Consider the following 15,569-nt stretch of genomic DNA (forward strand, 5'->3'; position numbering starts at 1 on the left):
TATACTAGGTATTTTGGAGCAGAGATTAGGACACAGAATAATTTAATTTGTCCCAAATCACACAGCTAGTTAAGTGGTGGATCTAGGCTCTCAACTTGGATTCTAAAATAGGGGAAACATAGAAGGTGAGATATTGGTTACTGGGAGTGTCATTTTGTGACATTGGTTCCTCCATAACAATGGATGGAGGCTTTTTCTTCTTGGGTGTTTAAGGACAGCAAATCATTAGTTACTTTATATGTGATTATTCAACTTACACTTATCAGTGGGTGTTTTTCTATTTAAATTATTAAATTTTACCTCTCTGCTTTATCTGTGGGCTCCTAGAGAACAAGGCATGTGCTTTATATTTAAATTTTTCATTTTCTTAGCATCTAGCACAATACCTGATGCGAATCAAATATTTAATGAATAATTTTTAATGTCAGTATTAATATTTATTATATTTTGGAAGTGGTATGCAATATGGCTTATGCTGGAAATAAATGTCTTGAGTTAGGGATATGGGCTTGTGATGGGATAAGCATAGAGGAATTTGTTAGCTCTGATGAAGGTCTTTGAAGACTATTAGTTGTGTCATCTTGAGGAAGTTTATTTCACCTCTTTATGTCCCAATTTTCTTAAATGTAAAATAAGTAAGATGCGTCCCTTGCAGGGCTGTTGTGAGAAATGATAATTCATGTAGAGTGCCTGACACATAATAGACAATAAATAAATGATAGTTGTCATTATCTTGGGTCAGTGGAAAGGAGGAGATAGACTAAGAAACTCCATTATGATGTGGGGATGTTTCAGGGAATTCATGCCCCTAATACAGAAGTTACTGATCTGTGAGTCCTCTGAAATTCTATGAAAAATTACGAGTATGTTCATTTTCCTGGGGCAAAGGCCCATTGATTTCATTAGATTCCCAAAGTGGTATGTGGACTAAAAAGCTTAATAACTGTAATTCCAATTACTTTAAATAGAATACTTTGTTTAAACTGTGTCATAATCACTCCTCCCCCAAATTAAGTTCATCAAAAGGTCAACTTCAAGACAGATCAAATGTCCTTATACAAAGAACCTGCCATCTTCTCCCTAAGCTCTGACACTATCTCAACTTTGGCCAAGGGAGAAAAAAAAAGGGATGTTAAACCATTGGGAAAGAATGGGACCCCTCAACCTCTCCAACCCTGACATTACTTTAGTTTAAGAAGAATCTTTCTCTAGAGCCACATTCACCAGAATACACCTCTGAATCCTGCACAGGGTGAAGAATATACATTTGTAATTTCAATCACGTAAGGAACTCATAGAGGTTGGAAGAAATAAAGCTTCAGAACATTAGAGGGCTCCAGTCCTGGGGGACTTCACTGCCCTGCTCCTAGTTCTCTATCTTCTCCCACTCCTTTAGCCCTGAAACTCAAAATCTCTTTTTACTTTTAGTAATGAGTTGGGAGGTTGGTTTCAGTCTCTTATGGTCCATAGTGAAGAGAAAAAGACAATGTGGTGCATTTTTAATAACAGATGGTCTGATTGTGTTTGGGTGATAAAATAATCTTCTGTGAATTGATATTGAGTAGTTTATTTAAAAAATATCTTTACATAGCAAAGTAAAAAATTAGGTACTCTATAGAGACTCCCACTTGATTTATTTTTCCTTACTTAAAAATGTCCAGATATGAAATCCAAGTCAGGAAATCACTATATTAGGACAATGTTACAATAATCCAGGTTAGATACCATGCACATTTGAATTAAGGCATTGCCAATAGGGTAGAAAGGCCAGACAGAGAATTGATAGTGGCCAACTGGATGTGAGAATGAGAGAAAGGAGTCACTGGTGAACCTTGCTCTCTCTCTTGGGTCACTAATTGGAGGAATGGCAGCATCATTCACTGAGCTAGAGCACACTTGGAAGGTAAAGGGATCATAATCTTGATCTTGAATATACAAGTCTGAGGAACTTGCAGGATATCCAAGTAGTGATGGCCAGCCTATAACTGGAAATATAGGCTAGGAATTCAGGAGGGATTTGTAGAAATCTAGGTGGTAGTTGAAGTGGTGGAAGAAAAGATGAGAAGAGAGCACCACTGATCATCCAGTGAGAAGAGAGCACTTCTCTCTTGTACACAGTTTTCAATTTCTTTGAGTAATGATATTGAAAACCAAGGAAGTGGCTATTGGCTTGTATGTGCCACAGTGACCTTCCTGTGGTGGGGCATGTCTACAGGCTCTGATGGGTGGCTTAGATGGTCTGGGGACTTGGGAGCAAAGTCCAGTCTTTCTAGACATAGCTCATATTAAAATACTGAGCACAGTGAGAATAGAGTTTGGCAAAGTCCTCATTAAAGGAAACAAGGTCCAAGGGTAAGTGGTAAATAAAATGATGTAGGAATTGTAGGGAAATATGGAAAACCTGACATTTTTTTGGGTACCAGGCAAATCAGCAATTATTTCTTTTAATAGATAGCTTTGACACTTTGAAAGCAGTGCATCTCTGCAGAATCATCTGGACCTCAAAACAAGGACACCATTTATTCTATGGCCTTTGAAGACTGGACACACTAGAAATGATTCTCCAGTTTGAGAGGGAAAAGAATGTCCTGCAAAAACTCTAGCCCAGTGTTTCTCAAACTTAAACATGCATAGAAATCACCTAGGAATCTTATTAAAATTCAGATCCTGATTCAGTAGGATTGGTGTAAGACCTGGGAATCAGCATTTCTAACAAGTTCCCAGGCAGTTGTAATGCTGCTCATCCTACACAAAGTGTTACTCAAAGCAAGATTAGAACCTTCTATGACAGTTGGACATTGATCAGTGGACTTGTCTTAAACAGGGTATCAAGCTTTTGTAATTCCTTTCTTTTTCCCTATGTTAGGCTTGTTTTGAAATGTTATTTTACATGCTTAATCAAATACATTAGGGCCTTTATTTTGCAAATCTTTTATCCACTTCACTTCTTAAGAAATTGTTTCTTATTGTGTTTTATAGTAGTATCAATCTGTGATGAACTGGAGAAAAAAATTGGCCCCTTACCACAGACAATTTGAAAAATTCTGCTCTAGGCAATGAGGAACTTCTTGTTTGGGTCATTGAATTTAATTATAAATGGTTTGATTTCTCTTACATATGATTCTAAAGCAGTATTTTAAACTTTTCCTTTTATTTATTCCATAAACAATAACAAAACTCAACTAGGTAACATTATGACAATTTCACCATACACTCAGTCACAAATATTTAAAACCTTTGCAACAAGAACAACAAAATCAGAGGTGTTACAAGAATAATTTACAAGAAAATCTATAAAACAGCAAGAAGTTCACAAATGTTCATTTTCTTTTGCACAATATCACTACACTCTTTCACAACATGTTTTGTGTTACAAAATTCCAACAAAAGTGTATTTTTTCTTTGTATTGTGGTTTCTAAAACCAGAAACTTTGAAGTAAATATCCTTTTATTAGCACCTAGTGGTGCAAAAAAAGGAAAACTCACATACAGACACTTCACAGCACTTTCTAAGAAAAATATACACTTACAAAATATGTTACAAATTGGCACACTTAAAAATATACAAGATTTTGTAGGCGTCTTAAGAGTGATCCCTAAGCTTAATACTTTAATGGACTCTACAGATTATTTATAAAGCTTAACTCTAAAAGAAAAAAGTCAAATAATTTCCTAACATTTTAAAGTTGCAGTGTCATATGTCAAACAGAAACTTAGGTTATATTAATGAAAAAAAAGGGCCTCTAACATTTTTATTTTAAAATTTCTTAAATGTTTTAGGGCTTGGGAGTGGAGGAAAAAAATGGGAATAATTTTCTTTAGCACCATAAATCAGTAACTTACTAAAGAGGTGCATTCAGTTTTATGGAAATTAAATTAAGGACTAGTACATTCAAAACTCTGTAGGCAGCAAACTCTAGTCAGTGCTACAGGTATCCCAGCAGAGCATCTTAATCTTTGTATCTTCCTTACTGGGAGTCAAAAACAAAAGCCCTTTTCTAGTTTCATTCTAAGCCTTTCCTTTTGTGCTGTAAAACCAGGCATCCCTCAAAGAGGCAGAATGATTTAAACATCTCCTTTCTTCTTTTGGAAGGGGTTGTCTAAGTCTCAGAAGCCACTAACCCTCTCAGATGGACAGATATCATTTCCATCTCATGCTGATGAGTATTTCTTTAGTATCTATTTACTCAGATACTGATTTTAAAAGCCTAGTCCACATCTTAAACTATGTACTAAGCCTCTCTTACATTGTCCTTCTCCAGTGTTTTACCTCTTAGTTATGATTCTGAAACCAAGAGTACATCTCAAGTATTGTGTAGCTACAATGGGAGCTCTGCTTCATGACTGCAGCTACTGTTTAATGCTCTGAGTAAAAACTGTGCCTTAAAGGGTAGCCTGAGTACTGCTATCAGAATAATTCATGCTGGCTGAGGACCCTCAAGATGATGACAGTGTTTCCCAAGTTAAGCAGTTTAACTAAAATTTTTCTCTCTTATTCAGGTACTTGAGAAACCTTTACAAAATCCCTGGCCTACATTGTATTGATAAGATCCCTAATTTGTTACTACAATGCTTGATTTTGGTACTAAACTTTCTAAACATAATTATTGGTTTAGTGAACTTTATGATTAGAAAACAAATCTCATATTAGTTTTATTTCATAAAAAGGACATATTCCTGTAGTGATGAGCAATCATTTAAAAAAAATCCCTAAATGAAAATGAAAACTCCTTAAATTAGATAACTTCTTTATAATACAGGAGAAAACAAACATTTCTAGTTCTAGCATTGGTTAGGACTAGCTAGTGCTCCTTTCTCGTCTTCAGAGCAGAAACTTAGCTCTCGTCAATTCTTGGAACTGTCCCGAGAGCATCTGTAATGAAAATGTTGTGGATCTGCATTAGACTGGTTCAGGTTGGTAAGAGCAAGCTTGGTTATGAGGTCCTTGGATATGGTTTTTCTCCTTGAGGCAGTAAATGCTAACTAGAACCCACTAAAACCAGAATTCACTGGTTAGAACTGCAGAACCTTATATAACAGGACATAAGACTGCTGGCCAGAGTTGTTTACAGCTTCTGAAGCATCCTGTATGCTCCTTTCTCTTCCATACACATATACCTGCCTCCCTTACTCCCCTCCCCTTGCACACCTACAGATTCTTCCCAGCAAGGAAAAAGGTCAGAGAAGGTGAAAGTTGTCACAAAAGCCCACCTAGTACCAAGGACTTCAAGGAGATGAATAAAGAAGTGGAAGTGATGGTCATGGTAGTGCAGGAGTTTCGAAAGCATTTAGGAGAAGGTAAGGCCTTAACACATAATTACACAGAATAACACGAACTCAGAAGAGAAATCTGGGAAAAAGCAGCATATGTGAGTAAGCTAGTATATGAGACACTGGAGAGGCCACTCATTCAAGTCAGTTTTCCCAACCCAAACAATTTCCAAAGTCTCAAAGAACCTTGGTCAAGGCCCCTGTTTCAGCACCCGGGTTCATATAGTCCAGCAACTAACCAGGGCAGAAAGGGGATCAGATGTATTCTTACAGATCTTCAAGGAAAAGGAGGTTCCAACTTTCCTCGGTAATGTGATATAATTCTGTATGTGCATGTATGTGCTTTTAAAATTAGATTTGAAAGTGGCCAAGGCAATTAAAGGTAATTAAGAGTGAGAAGGTTCTTCTCTGAAATTCCAAAAGAAAGTAGCCTGGCCAAGGTTCTTATATTCTGACACTTTGGGGAAGTGCAATATAATATTACAAAAGAAGAAAAACTCCAAGAAGAAAAGCCTGAGATGAAGTATGAAGAATAAGGGAGAATACCATTTCCATGAAAGTAAAGAATAAATGGGATTCTGTTGGGATGGTATTAGTAGGAAGCAGTTTCTCAGCGAAGAGAGGTTAGGAGGGAGTGGCAATCAGGAATTTGAGAGCAAGGATAATTCTAATATCTGACTTGAGATATCAGTGATAGGGCAAAACACTATTTTTATATCATTGTCCTTCATTCCACTAAGGTAGCTGGTTGAATAAAGGATCTCCAAGAAGTCAGGCGTACTATGTTGCAACAGGAAGAAAAATAATTGTGAGAGCAGAGACAAGACTAATAAAGCCCTAAAGACTGAAGAACTGAGAATGTAATATACTGAGAGGTATATTAAATGCAAGTTAATTAAGAGAATAAGAATCTTCTGCCTCGTTCTATTGCTCATTTCTCAAAGTCAGTTTCTTGTTGTGTTTTACTACAAAATGATTGGTTAGGACTTACTAATTTATATGTTAAAAGCCTATAACTCACTGTAGGCCAATAAAAAAGGTACTTTAAAATGGCAATTCTGTTTGGCAAAAGGGATGAACCATGCCCTAGGACTGGCCCCTACTGGGCTCCATAGGAGCAACTGAAAGAGTATCCATTCCAAAGTACTCATGATACCACGTTCTAACAAGGGAACTGTTTTCAACAGTTTTAGGCTATCACTCTATCCCATTCCCACCCCATTCTCCAAAGCAGAACTGATATGGAGAAGAATGGGAGAACTGCTTGTATATTTGTTTTTATGAAACACATTGTACTCATGGAACATTTTCTTTATTTCTTGTTTAATTGCTATCTTTTGATTACATAGAGACAACTCCATTCCTGTAAGCCAGCAGGTGACTTGAGGTCTGGAGTCTTGGGGATCACAGTACAGGCAGAGTTGTTAGTGGTTCCAAACCAAAATTTGGCTGCCAAACAGAACAAACAAAAATGAAAACGAAAACGAAACCAAGACCAGTTCCTTGGAACCAGCCATAGCATTATGTATTAACAGCTAGCTACCAGAGTGGAGAAACAGAAGAAAGTGTTCTAGTTTGATTATTTTCCCCTTTGGATGGCAGCTGCAGAGTAGGAGACATGTTTCATCTGGTGCCTTTCCACTAAGTAATTTTCCAGGACTAACCACACACTAAGTGTCAAAGCCTAGGAACAGGCCTGAAGCAGCCTCACAAAATGCTCCTCACCCACTCATCGCCACAGACACACACATCACACCATCAGGAACACAGGCTTGTTTGTTTTACTACCTAGCTGTAAGTATTAGAGCAGGCGGGTGAAAGGAATCATGGACTGGAGAGTGCATATACTTATACATGTGACAGGTTTCCTTCCATTTCTCTCTGTCTACTTTCAAATGTTGCTTCTCTGTGAATATATTTAGGTGGCAATGACTAGGTAGGTTCATATTTTGCTCAAAATTTTCCTTTTGAAACATCTTCTCTTTTTTTAAATCCCCTTTTCCCCACCCACTTATTCTCCACCCTCCCACCCACAGCCTATATATTCATAAGTTAATAAGTTAGTAACAATATTAGTAAGAATAGCAAGAGTAACAACAACAACAACCAACAACATTAATAATATTAATCCCTTATATCTGTATAGCACTTTATGATCTACAAAGCGCTTTCACATCTGTTATCTCATCTGTGCCATAATGCATCAGTCATTGGACACACAGGCCTTCAACTGTGCAAAGGAAATAGATCAAATGTCACTAGTTAAGTGGTGAATAAAGGGGAAGAACAAGCTAGTAGTGAGGGATGTTAGAGCTGTGAATTTTTTTAAAAAGTGGGAGAAGGCTGAATAAACAAATGTGATTTCAAAACTTTATATAAAAAACTGACATTTAAATTCAGTGTGTGGCATCAAATACTGGTCATCCTCAGACTAAGTATAGATGGCCTTGATTAATTCATACCACAGATTATTCAGCTTATCTGATATATATACATACATAATTCATAGGAGTCGAACTGAGATGCCTTAATATTTTCTTTAAATGACATTGGCATTGCAAGATTAAACACTTAAAGAACACCAAAACCATGATATGAATCCACTTTTGACAAAACTGGAATAAAACACTTAGGGAACTACTTAAATAAATGCAATCTATGATCTTTGTTTATCAGTAGTGTTGATTTTATAGCTATTTTATAATTTATCCCAGACTATTATAAAATATATAAAACTGAGATATAAAGTATCAGCAATATAACTTTGCACTTTAAATAATTTTCAGCTACAGATTTTGCTTTTAGAAAACAAACTTTAAAGCAGCTGTTTTGTTTTCCTGTAAAAGGTTCTGTAAATGCATATACTTGGGTCCCTGATGAACTTAGCTGTTGCAACTTCCAGATTTTTCTAACATTTTAACCCTTAGACAATGGAACAAACAAACTTTTATCTTGTCTTGTTTAATTGTTCATGTTTCCACACAGGACAGCAGAGTTAAAAAATTTTAAAGGTATGTAAGTATATATATATATTAATTCATTAATGAGCTTTAAATAGTGGGGTGAATTTGTGAGATGAAGTAAGGAAACTTGGCACACTTCAAACAGTACCCTTTAACTTCTGGTAAGTTGTGTAACACAACGTATTTTTCCACTGTGATCTACAGGTGCTATCCACATAAGTGGGGGTCGTTAATAGCAAGAATCACTGGAATGTTTCTAGTAAATCAACAGGGACAAGCTCCCCAAGTACTCACAACCAAATGTTGATATAGAGGTAAAAATATATACAATACAGTCACTTGTTTGTAGTTTGGCACAATGTTTTCCTTTTTCCCATGGGCAAATAGTGCGTAAACTACTTGTGCAACTGTATGACTTTTTAAGTCTTTTACATAGAATATCAGATTTAAGTTTGCTTTCAAAGACTTATTCCCACACAAAAAGTTTTTTCTTTAAGCACTTACATGTCAACATACATACCACAAGGCATATTTTGAAAGAAATAAAACACAAACATTAAATGTCTTTCTGGAAAATGGGGCTGTCTTCTTCAAACACAGGTAAAACCAAAAATGCTGTTTCTGCTTTTAGGAGATTGTAATCAGAATCCCTGCAGAAAAACCAAACAATTTATGCCATCTTAGTTAGCTTTAGTGTATGTCCCATAAAGGGATCATACAATCTAAATTTGTTTACATAATACTAGATGCCATATGATACAGAAAAAGATACAAATAGCAGGGGGCACTAGAAAGCACTTCTAATTGCCACATGATGACATTTTGTTTTCCAAATTATGCTCTTTTTGCTTAAATGTTCTTGGATTTTTGTCTATACAACTTTTAAGTTCTGTTGCTCAAAATTTTCTTACTGCAAAGCCCTTCCCTTCCCAAAATCATTCAGGAGCATATTTTAGTTCTATATTCTCATAAGTAAAAATTAGTGCTGAATAGCAGAAAAAGTAGCCTTTGTTAGAGTTTATCCCTAGCCAAGCCCCAACAAAATTGCTCAATCTTTTGGGTGGCTTAAAGGTGCAGGGATTTTCATGCACTTCTTTCTTTTCTTTTTTAATTTGAAAAAGAAGGAAATGGGACAGTTTCTCTCATGCAAACTTTTGCTTTTAAGAGGGACAAAATGAAGGACAGCGGGTTTGGCAGGTTGTAGGAAAGCTAAGGGTGCATCATCTCAGCATATTGGTGCAGTATTACCTCAGTTTTTCAAAAGAAGCTGTCCCAGCCTCATCCTTGTGGACCTGTTCTCGCTCCATGCGCTTTCCCTTAAACTTCTCATCTCTCAGGGCCTTTGAACTGGATTTGTGACGATACAACTTTTTGTGTGTAGGTCCGTTATTGCTTAAAGTGCTCAGATTATTATACTTTTTATCAAAGAAGGCAGAGCGAGAGTCCTCGTTATAGCCAGGCATGTTTACACGACCAGGATCACCTATTGCTGCTTTCACATTGCTTTTGCTCACACCCTTGATGGACCTGTGATTTTTAGTGGCTCCTAAGGACCCACTGTTGACTTTTTTCTTAGATTCCTGTGGTGTCCCAGCCAATATTTTGAGGGTTTTTAATTTTAGGCTATTGGACTCAGGGGAGTAGAATATGTTGGGGTCCCCATGGTGCTCCATGGGTTCCCAAAGGGGCTCTATGGAGGCCATCATGAATCTCTGCACATCTGCCATACCAGAAGCAATGTTGGACAAGATGTAGGAAGGCTCCTGAAATTCCCGTTGGTCATCATCCAGGAGACTGTTGGTATTGGTGCCCATGCTCTTGTCACTCCAGCCTGAGCTACTCTCCTTTCCCAAAGCCCAATCTCCTGTAAGTCCCTTCTGACTTGGCATCTTCATAGAGGCCGCAGGGCCACCATGTTGGTTACATTCAGCCAATGTCTTCTCTGTGGAGGATATGCTGTTGATTTGTCCTCCCCCACGGCCAATGCCAATTTGCATTTTCTCTCCACTGACTGAAGCCATGTATTTACCTTTCTTTGTTGATTTAGGGACCTGACGGGAGGTTTTTCCCAATGGCTTTTCAATCCCTTTGTTGTTGGCTTTGGGGGCTTTTTTCCTGGTGTTTTTCTGAGAAGGGCTTTGGTTCATAGCTCCACTCTTGCTGGGTGAATTTTTCTTTCTTGATTTTGACACTTTGTTGTTGGTACTCATTTGACCAGCTGGATCATTAAATGTTGATAGGCAAGGGGGTTTTTGGAGTGGGCTGACAGAATCCTCATCATTGAACATATGGAACTGAAACTGATGGTTATTTAAAGTAAATCCATCATCCACTTGGACCTGCTGGGAAAGGGTACTGCAATTCCACTTGATTTTCTCCATACTGCCCAGTGATCCTCGGGCACCTTCTTGGAACCCCTTCAGTGTTCCCAGTGTCTTGATACTCTCACATATGGTAATTTGAGGGGACAGACTGGGGGTATCAGGTGGGGACATCTCTGAGAGGGAAGAGTGACGGAATTTGTCAGGAGTAAAGTTAGAGATATCTAGGAGGTCAGTGGACTCCTTTAGTGGTGCTATTTCATCAGTGCTCTGCTGGATCACCAGTTTGGGGCTGCAATGGGCCAGGAATTCATCAGTGATGTCATCATCAACATCTTTTTCACAGGACTTCAGGCTTAAGGAGCAATAACTGCTTGAGTTGACAGAAAGTGGGGCCATCAAATCAAAGCTAAAGAGTCGACCATCATCTGTATTGACTGGGTCCTGCTGGAAAGGAAAGCAGATCTCTCCATTATTCAAGTGATATAGTTGGTAAGAGTCTTCAGATGGGAGCTCAGTGTCTTGCACAGAGGCATATAGGACCTTGTTGCAACTACTGCCATCACTATTGAGGCAGATTCGATTGTATGTTGTAGCTGTGAGGTTATTTTCCATGGAGACTACTTGGGAGACTCCAAATTCACTGGATTGGGTTGGAGCTGTTTCTCTTGAGACTTCAGCCATGAATTCCTGGGGGCCAGAAGTATGCTTGTCAGGCCACACATTTCCATAGTTGCTTGATTCCATTTTGAAGTTTTGGGATGACTGCTGCAGCTCAGACTCAGAGGGTGAGGAAAGCACACAGTCTTGGGCAGGTTGGAGAGGTACAAATGATTTTTCTGTTTGGGTGAGGCTGCTTTCATTTTGCTCTGGAGAATGATGAGTGAAGTACGAGATACCAGTGTTATTTGACAAGTCAGAAGCATCCAACAATGTCTGCAGATACCCTCCAGGGATAACAGGTATGTTAGTGGCAACATTAGAAGATGAGAGAGGCATTTCAGAAGAGCAGGTAGTTGGTAGGAAAGTACAATTCTTAGCAACTTTTGCCTCATGAAATTCAGATCGATGAGAACTGTTTGACGTCCCAAGAATAGCTTCATTCTTCAAATTAACCTTGGAGGATTGGTCTTCCAAAAGAGGGCCCAGTTGAACAACTGGTTTGCTTTCTTGCCCAGCTTTGATTTTCTTGGATTTTAACCTGGATTCACTTTTAAATTTGATTTTGTTGAGCACTTTCCTCTCTGTCCCCTTAAATTCTGCATCTTGGACTTTGATTTTCAAAGAGTCAGGGCCTATGATGTCATTTAAATGTGATTCATTTGCACAGCTGAGGGCAGCTAGAGGTACTGACTTTAGTGTACTTTTCAGGCCTCCATCTTCTTTACTACTAGTAGTTTGCCTCTGATTACTACAAAATGATACCTGCTTACCACTTGCTGAAGTTTCCATGGATGGGATTCTTTGAATCCTGTGCCTGTTGCCAAGCTTAGATTTTCGTTTGCGAGCAGGTGGTGAAAATGACACTTCAAAGCTACCTGGTTCAAAGCTTTGCTTTTGGCATAAGGGTAACTTGTTGGAGTCTGTGCTGCTGTTTCTCTGCTTCTTCCTTTTCTGCCAGAAGCCCTTCAAGGGGGCTAGCCTGGCATATTTGTTAAGCTGATTCTCACTCAAATTCACTGTTGTCTCACTTGCATCCACCCTACCCAACTTCACCAGCATGCTCTTCTCACCTTTAAAGCGATTGATGATGATGTATTTGATGATAACAGGGGGCTCCTTACGGGTTACTTTTCTTCTCTTTTTGGGACACCATTCATCATCGTCTTCCTCTTTGGAACCATCTGGCAGCCATTCTTTCCTCTCATTTACTTTTTCACCCTCTAGTGAGTCGACATCATATAGATAATCTTCACTGTACCTGACTTTCCTCTTGGCTCGTAGCCCATAGTTCTGCTGGGAGGAGGAGTTGCCAGAATTTGTGCCTCGAGCCATATATCGGCTACAGTCCTTGATCTCCCCCATGGCATCATAAGAGACCTCAATGAAGGAACTGTCATCACTGAAATTCCCTGATGCTTCGAAGGAATTGGTGAGATGGCCCTGCTTTGGATTCTTAAATTGGCCTACCTCAGTTCCACTGCATGGCTTATTTAAGGCAGATTTTTCTCCATTATCTTTTCCATCTTTCTTCTCTACACCTTTGTCTTCCTGTCCTTCTTCTTTGCCTTTCTTCTTGTCCACATTTTTATCTTCTTCCCCCCAGATGATGCTCACATCAGGGACCTTGAATTGGGAAAGATCACTGCTCTGCTTCAGGGTCCCACTCTTAGGCTCCCTCTTGGGGCAGGTAGTAAAGACACTGGGAAAAAAGTTGAATTGGGCATCCTCTTGCATCAGAAGGGTGGTCTTGTCTCGAACATTGTCCTGGAAGGACTCATATCTAATTTTCAGGGAGCAGACATCACTGCCCAGTGTTGACTCATCATCATCAAACATGTAGTTATCCACATCTTCTTCAGAGAATAGGTTGACAGACAGCTCATTCTTAGAACAGAGGTCAAGCAGTTCAATCTTACTCTCACTAATGAAAGTCTCAAAGTAACCCCAATCCTGATTGGAATTTGCCAGCAAAGCCTCTTCTGTATTGCACTTATCTAACAGTAATGCCTCATAATAATTTTTCTGAGCTGGATCTTCCAAGTCAATGTCAGATTTCTCAGCTTCTCGTCTATCTCCTGCCCTTGATTTGTGTAGGGGGAAGCCTAGGAGCTGGTCTGAGAGCAGCTGCTCTCCATATTTCATGTTTTCTCCAGCATTAATACACTGAATGCCTATATCAGAGACTGCACAGGTTTCATAATCCCTGTTTAGATCACCAACTTTCAGACTGATCCCTGGCTCAGGATCCACTGCATCCTTGGATTCCATGAAACAGCCCAAGCAAGTCCGGATGGGCTGCATGAGGCAGTCTCCATTCAGAGCTGACATGCTTGTAGGCTCCATTATGGCAAATGGAGCTTTCTCACACTCACTGGGCAGTGACCATGGGTTCAGGCCTTTTGCAACACCAGATGTAAGGGAGATGGCATTCACAGAAGCACTATTAGCAGTATGCTCAGGTGCTTCAATCAGGCCCAGAGGAGATGGAGGGCTCTGCATACAGGGTTTCTTAGAGGGAAGAGGCAGGAGACCCCTGGGATATATCAGGGTCTCTTTCTGAACCACTGGCATAAGCTGGACTGGTGCAGCAGCTTCTAGAGCTGCAAGTGACTTCATTGCCACATCCTGGTCCTCTGAGTCTAGAGAAAAGGGAAAGAAATAACAGGAATTAAGTAAAGGTCTTAGACCAGACTCATTAACGCTCTTTCCATTGATCAGTTTCTGGTACTTAATCTTGTATAAGCTAAGTTTCAGTTTCTCTAGCTTTAGAACTAGAAACTGCAAAATTAAAGAGTGACTCTGATTTTATATTGAACATTCATGCATGTGAAAAATAATATTTCCGTAGGTTCACCTTTTCCTTCAGAGACAGGCAGAGCTCTCCTCAGAAATGAAGAAAGAATTTACTGCTTGATCAATTGGAAAGTCAAGGATTTCAGAGTGGGAAAATGCTCAGATGGGATATTCATAGTTTGGGGCTATGAGACTCAATCCTGTCCTTCAGACCTCTGTTCTGGAGCTCCTACTGAATCTAGACATTCCAAGCTTCACATCAGAGCATATTTCTAATTCACTAGGAATTCTGAGGAACTTAAGTATTCATCTGACAGAGACGATTTGGGAGAGCAAATCTCTGGGTGGAATTATATACCTCTTAGAGACCCTTCTAGCCCAGTTAGAGATTTGGTGGAACAAAATTTAGGATTAGCATCAATCTCACAGGCATCCTAGTGGATACTGAAATTTATAGTAATAACAAAGGACTACTGGGAGAGATATTATGTACTATAATTAAATTCTCTTACCATTTTCTTTGACCCCATTAATCAGAGGGTTTTCTCCATTGGCTGAGGCAACAACAGCCTTATCTTCTTGGTTATCCATGAATGTAACTTCTTATTGTTTCATTCCAAGTCTAAATGCTGTCCAAACCTGCACATTTCAAATATATAATATCAATCATTAAATTTGTCTTTTCTCTATTTTAAGGTTACTTTAGCTAGAGAGGTCCTAAAAGGCTTACTGAAATTTACCTGTTTCCAGACTGGCTTCATTAAATTCTTGTTTTTGTTCCATAGTTTGCACCTGCCATTTGGAAACTCATAATTTATTCATACATCCTAGATCCTTCTGTCTTCTCTAGGTCACCACACTATTCAAAACTGATATCTGAGGAAGCAGGCACACTCACACCTTCTTTTAGATAGTAACCATTTAATCTAATGATGGTCATTCGATTAGGAAGGAGGCAATAGGGAGTCCAGAGGAACCTGAGATAAGGGGTGTGTATGTGTGGACATGAGCTTTATTTCTGTCTGCCTCATTTCTACTTCAGATGATCTGAAGCTCTTAAAAAAACAAGCCAATTCATGCATACACACAAATATGCAGTATACTCAGATTTTCTATCTCTGTGCCTTAAGATTTGACTGTTAGGGATGAAAGAAGCAGAGAATTCCTTCCTTGGTTTCACAGCTTTCGTGATCTTAACTCTGTTTTTGACAAGTATTCCTCCAAGCTCACAGCAACATTTTATTTACTTTTATTTTTTGCCATTTCAATACAACTGTATTGAACAAAATGGAATGAAGCTTCAAAAACTAATTGAAACATGATGCAATAACAGTAATTTAACAACAGCAACATGGATTAGTTATAAAATTATGAAAGACCTTGACATAGAGAATATAACATATAAAGTTTCTAAAAATTTCTGATATGTAGCAGGTGTTCCTTTATTATTTTTTGAATGAATAAGGAATTTGGTTTTGTTATATATAGATATTTAATATGTGACTAGGTTATATTTCAATTTAGCTGGAAAGGGTTGGATTGTTGAATAAAACCTGGG

General features: G+C 38.6%; 1 protein-coding gene across 3 annotated transcripts; it reads right to left on the reverse strand.

Annotated features, from left to right (window-relative positions):
• Positions 1-3,134: 3,134 nt before the first annotated feature.
• Positions 3,135-14,648, reverse strand: NEXMIF (neurite extension and migration factor). Of its 3 annotated transcripts, none has more exons than XR_005028200.2 (4): positions 14,524-14,648; positions 9,483-13,857; positions 8,739-8,884; positions 3,135-6,720 (listed from the first exon to the last, which is right to left on the reverse strand). XR_005028200.2 is itself a non-coding variant. In XM_036902708.2 (4 exons), exons 1-3 carry the CDS (start codon positions 14,600-14,602, stop codon positions 8,791-8,793), a joined length of 4,548 nt encoding a protein of 1,515 aa, XP_036758603.2. In that variant the 5' UTR covers positions 14,603-14,648; the 3' UTR covers positions 3,135-6,720; position 8,790. The 3 variants fall into 3 exon arrangements, 2 of the variants coding, with proteins under 2 accessions (XP_036758603.2, XP_036758602.2); XM_036902708.2 differs by having other exon boundaries at positions 8,790-8,884; XM_036902707.2 differs by having other exon boundaries at positions 8,755-8,884.
• Between the last annotated feature and the right edge of the window lie 921 nt (positions 14,649-15,569).

Source organism: Manis pentadactyla, chromosome X (assembly GCF_030020395.1).
Source record: "Manis pentadactyla isolate mManPen7 chromosome X, mManPen7.hap1, whole genome shotgun sequence".
NCBI lineage: Eukaryota > Metazoa > Chordata > Mammalia > Pholidota > Manidae > Manis > Manis pentadactyla.

Bases quoted from the DNA above. Each gene is read 5' to 3' on its own strand.
- NEXMIF (XM_036902708.2), bottom strand. From the start codon at position 14,602: ATGGATAACCAAGAAGATAAGGCTGTTGTTGCCTCAGCCAATGGAGAA. The intron at 13,858-14,523 runs GTAAGAGAATTT...CCTTTTCTCTAG, and splicing joins TAATGGGGTCAAAGAAAATG to ACTCAGAGGACCAGGATGTG. The intron at 8,885-9,482 runs GTAATACTGCAC...GTTTTTCTGCAG, and splicing joins GCTTCTTTTGAAAAACTGAG to GGATTCTGATTACAATCTCC.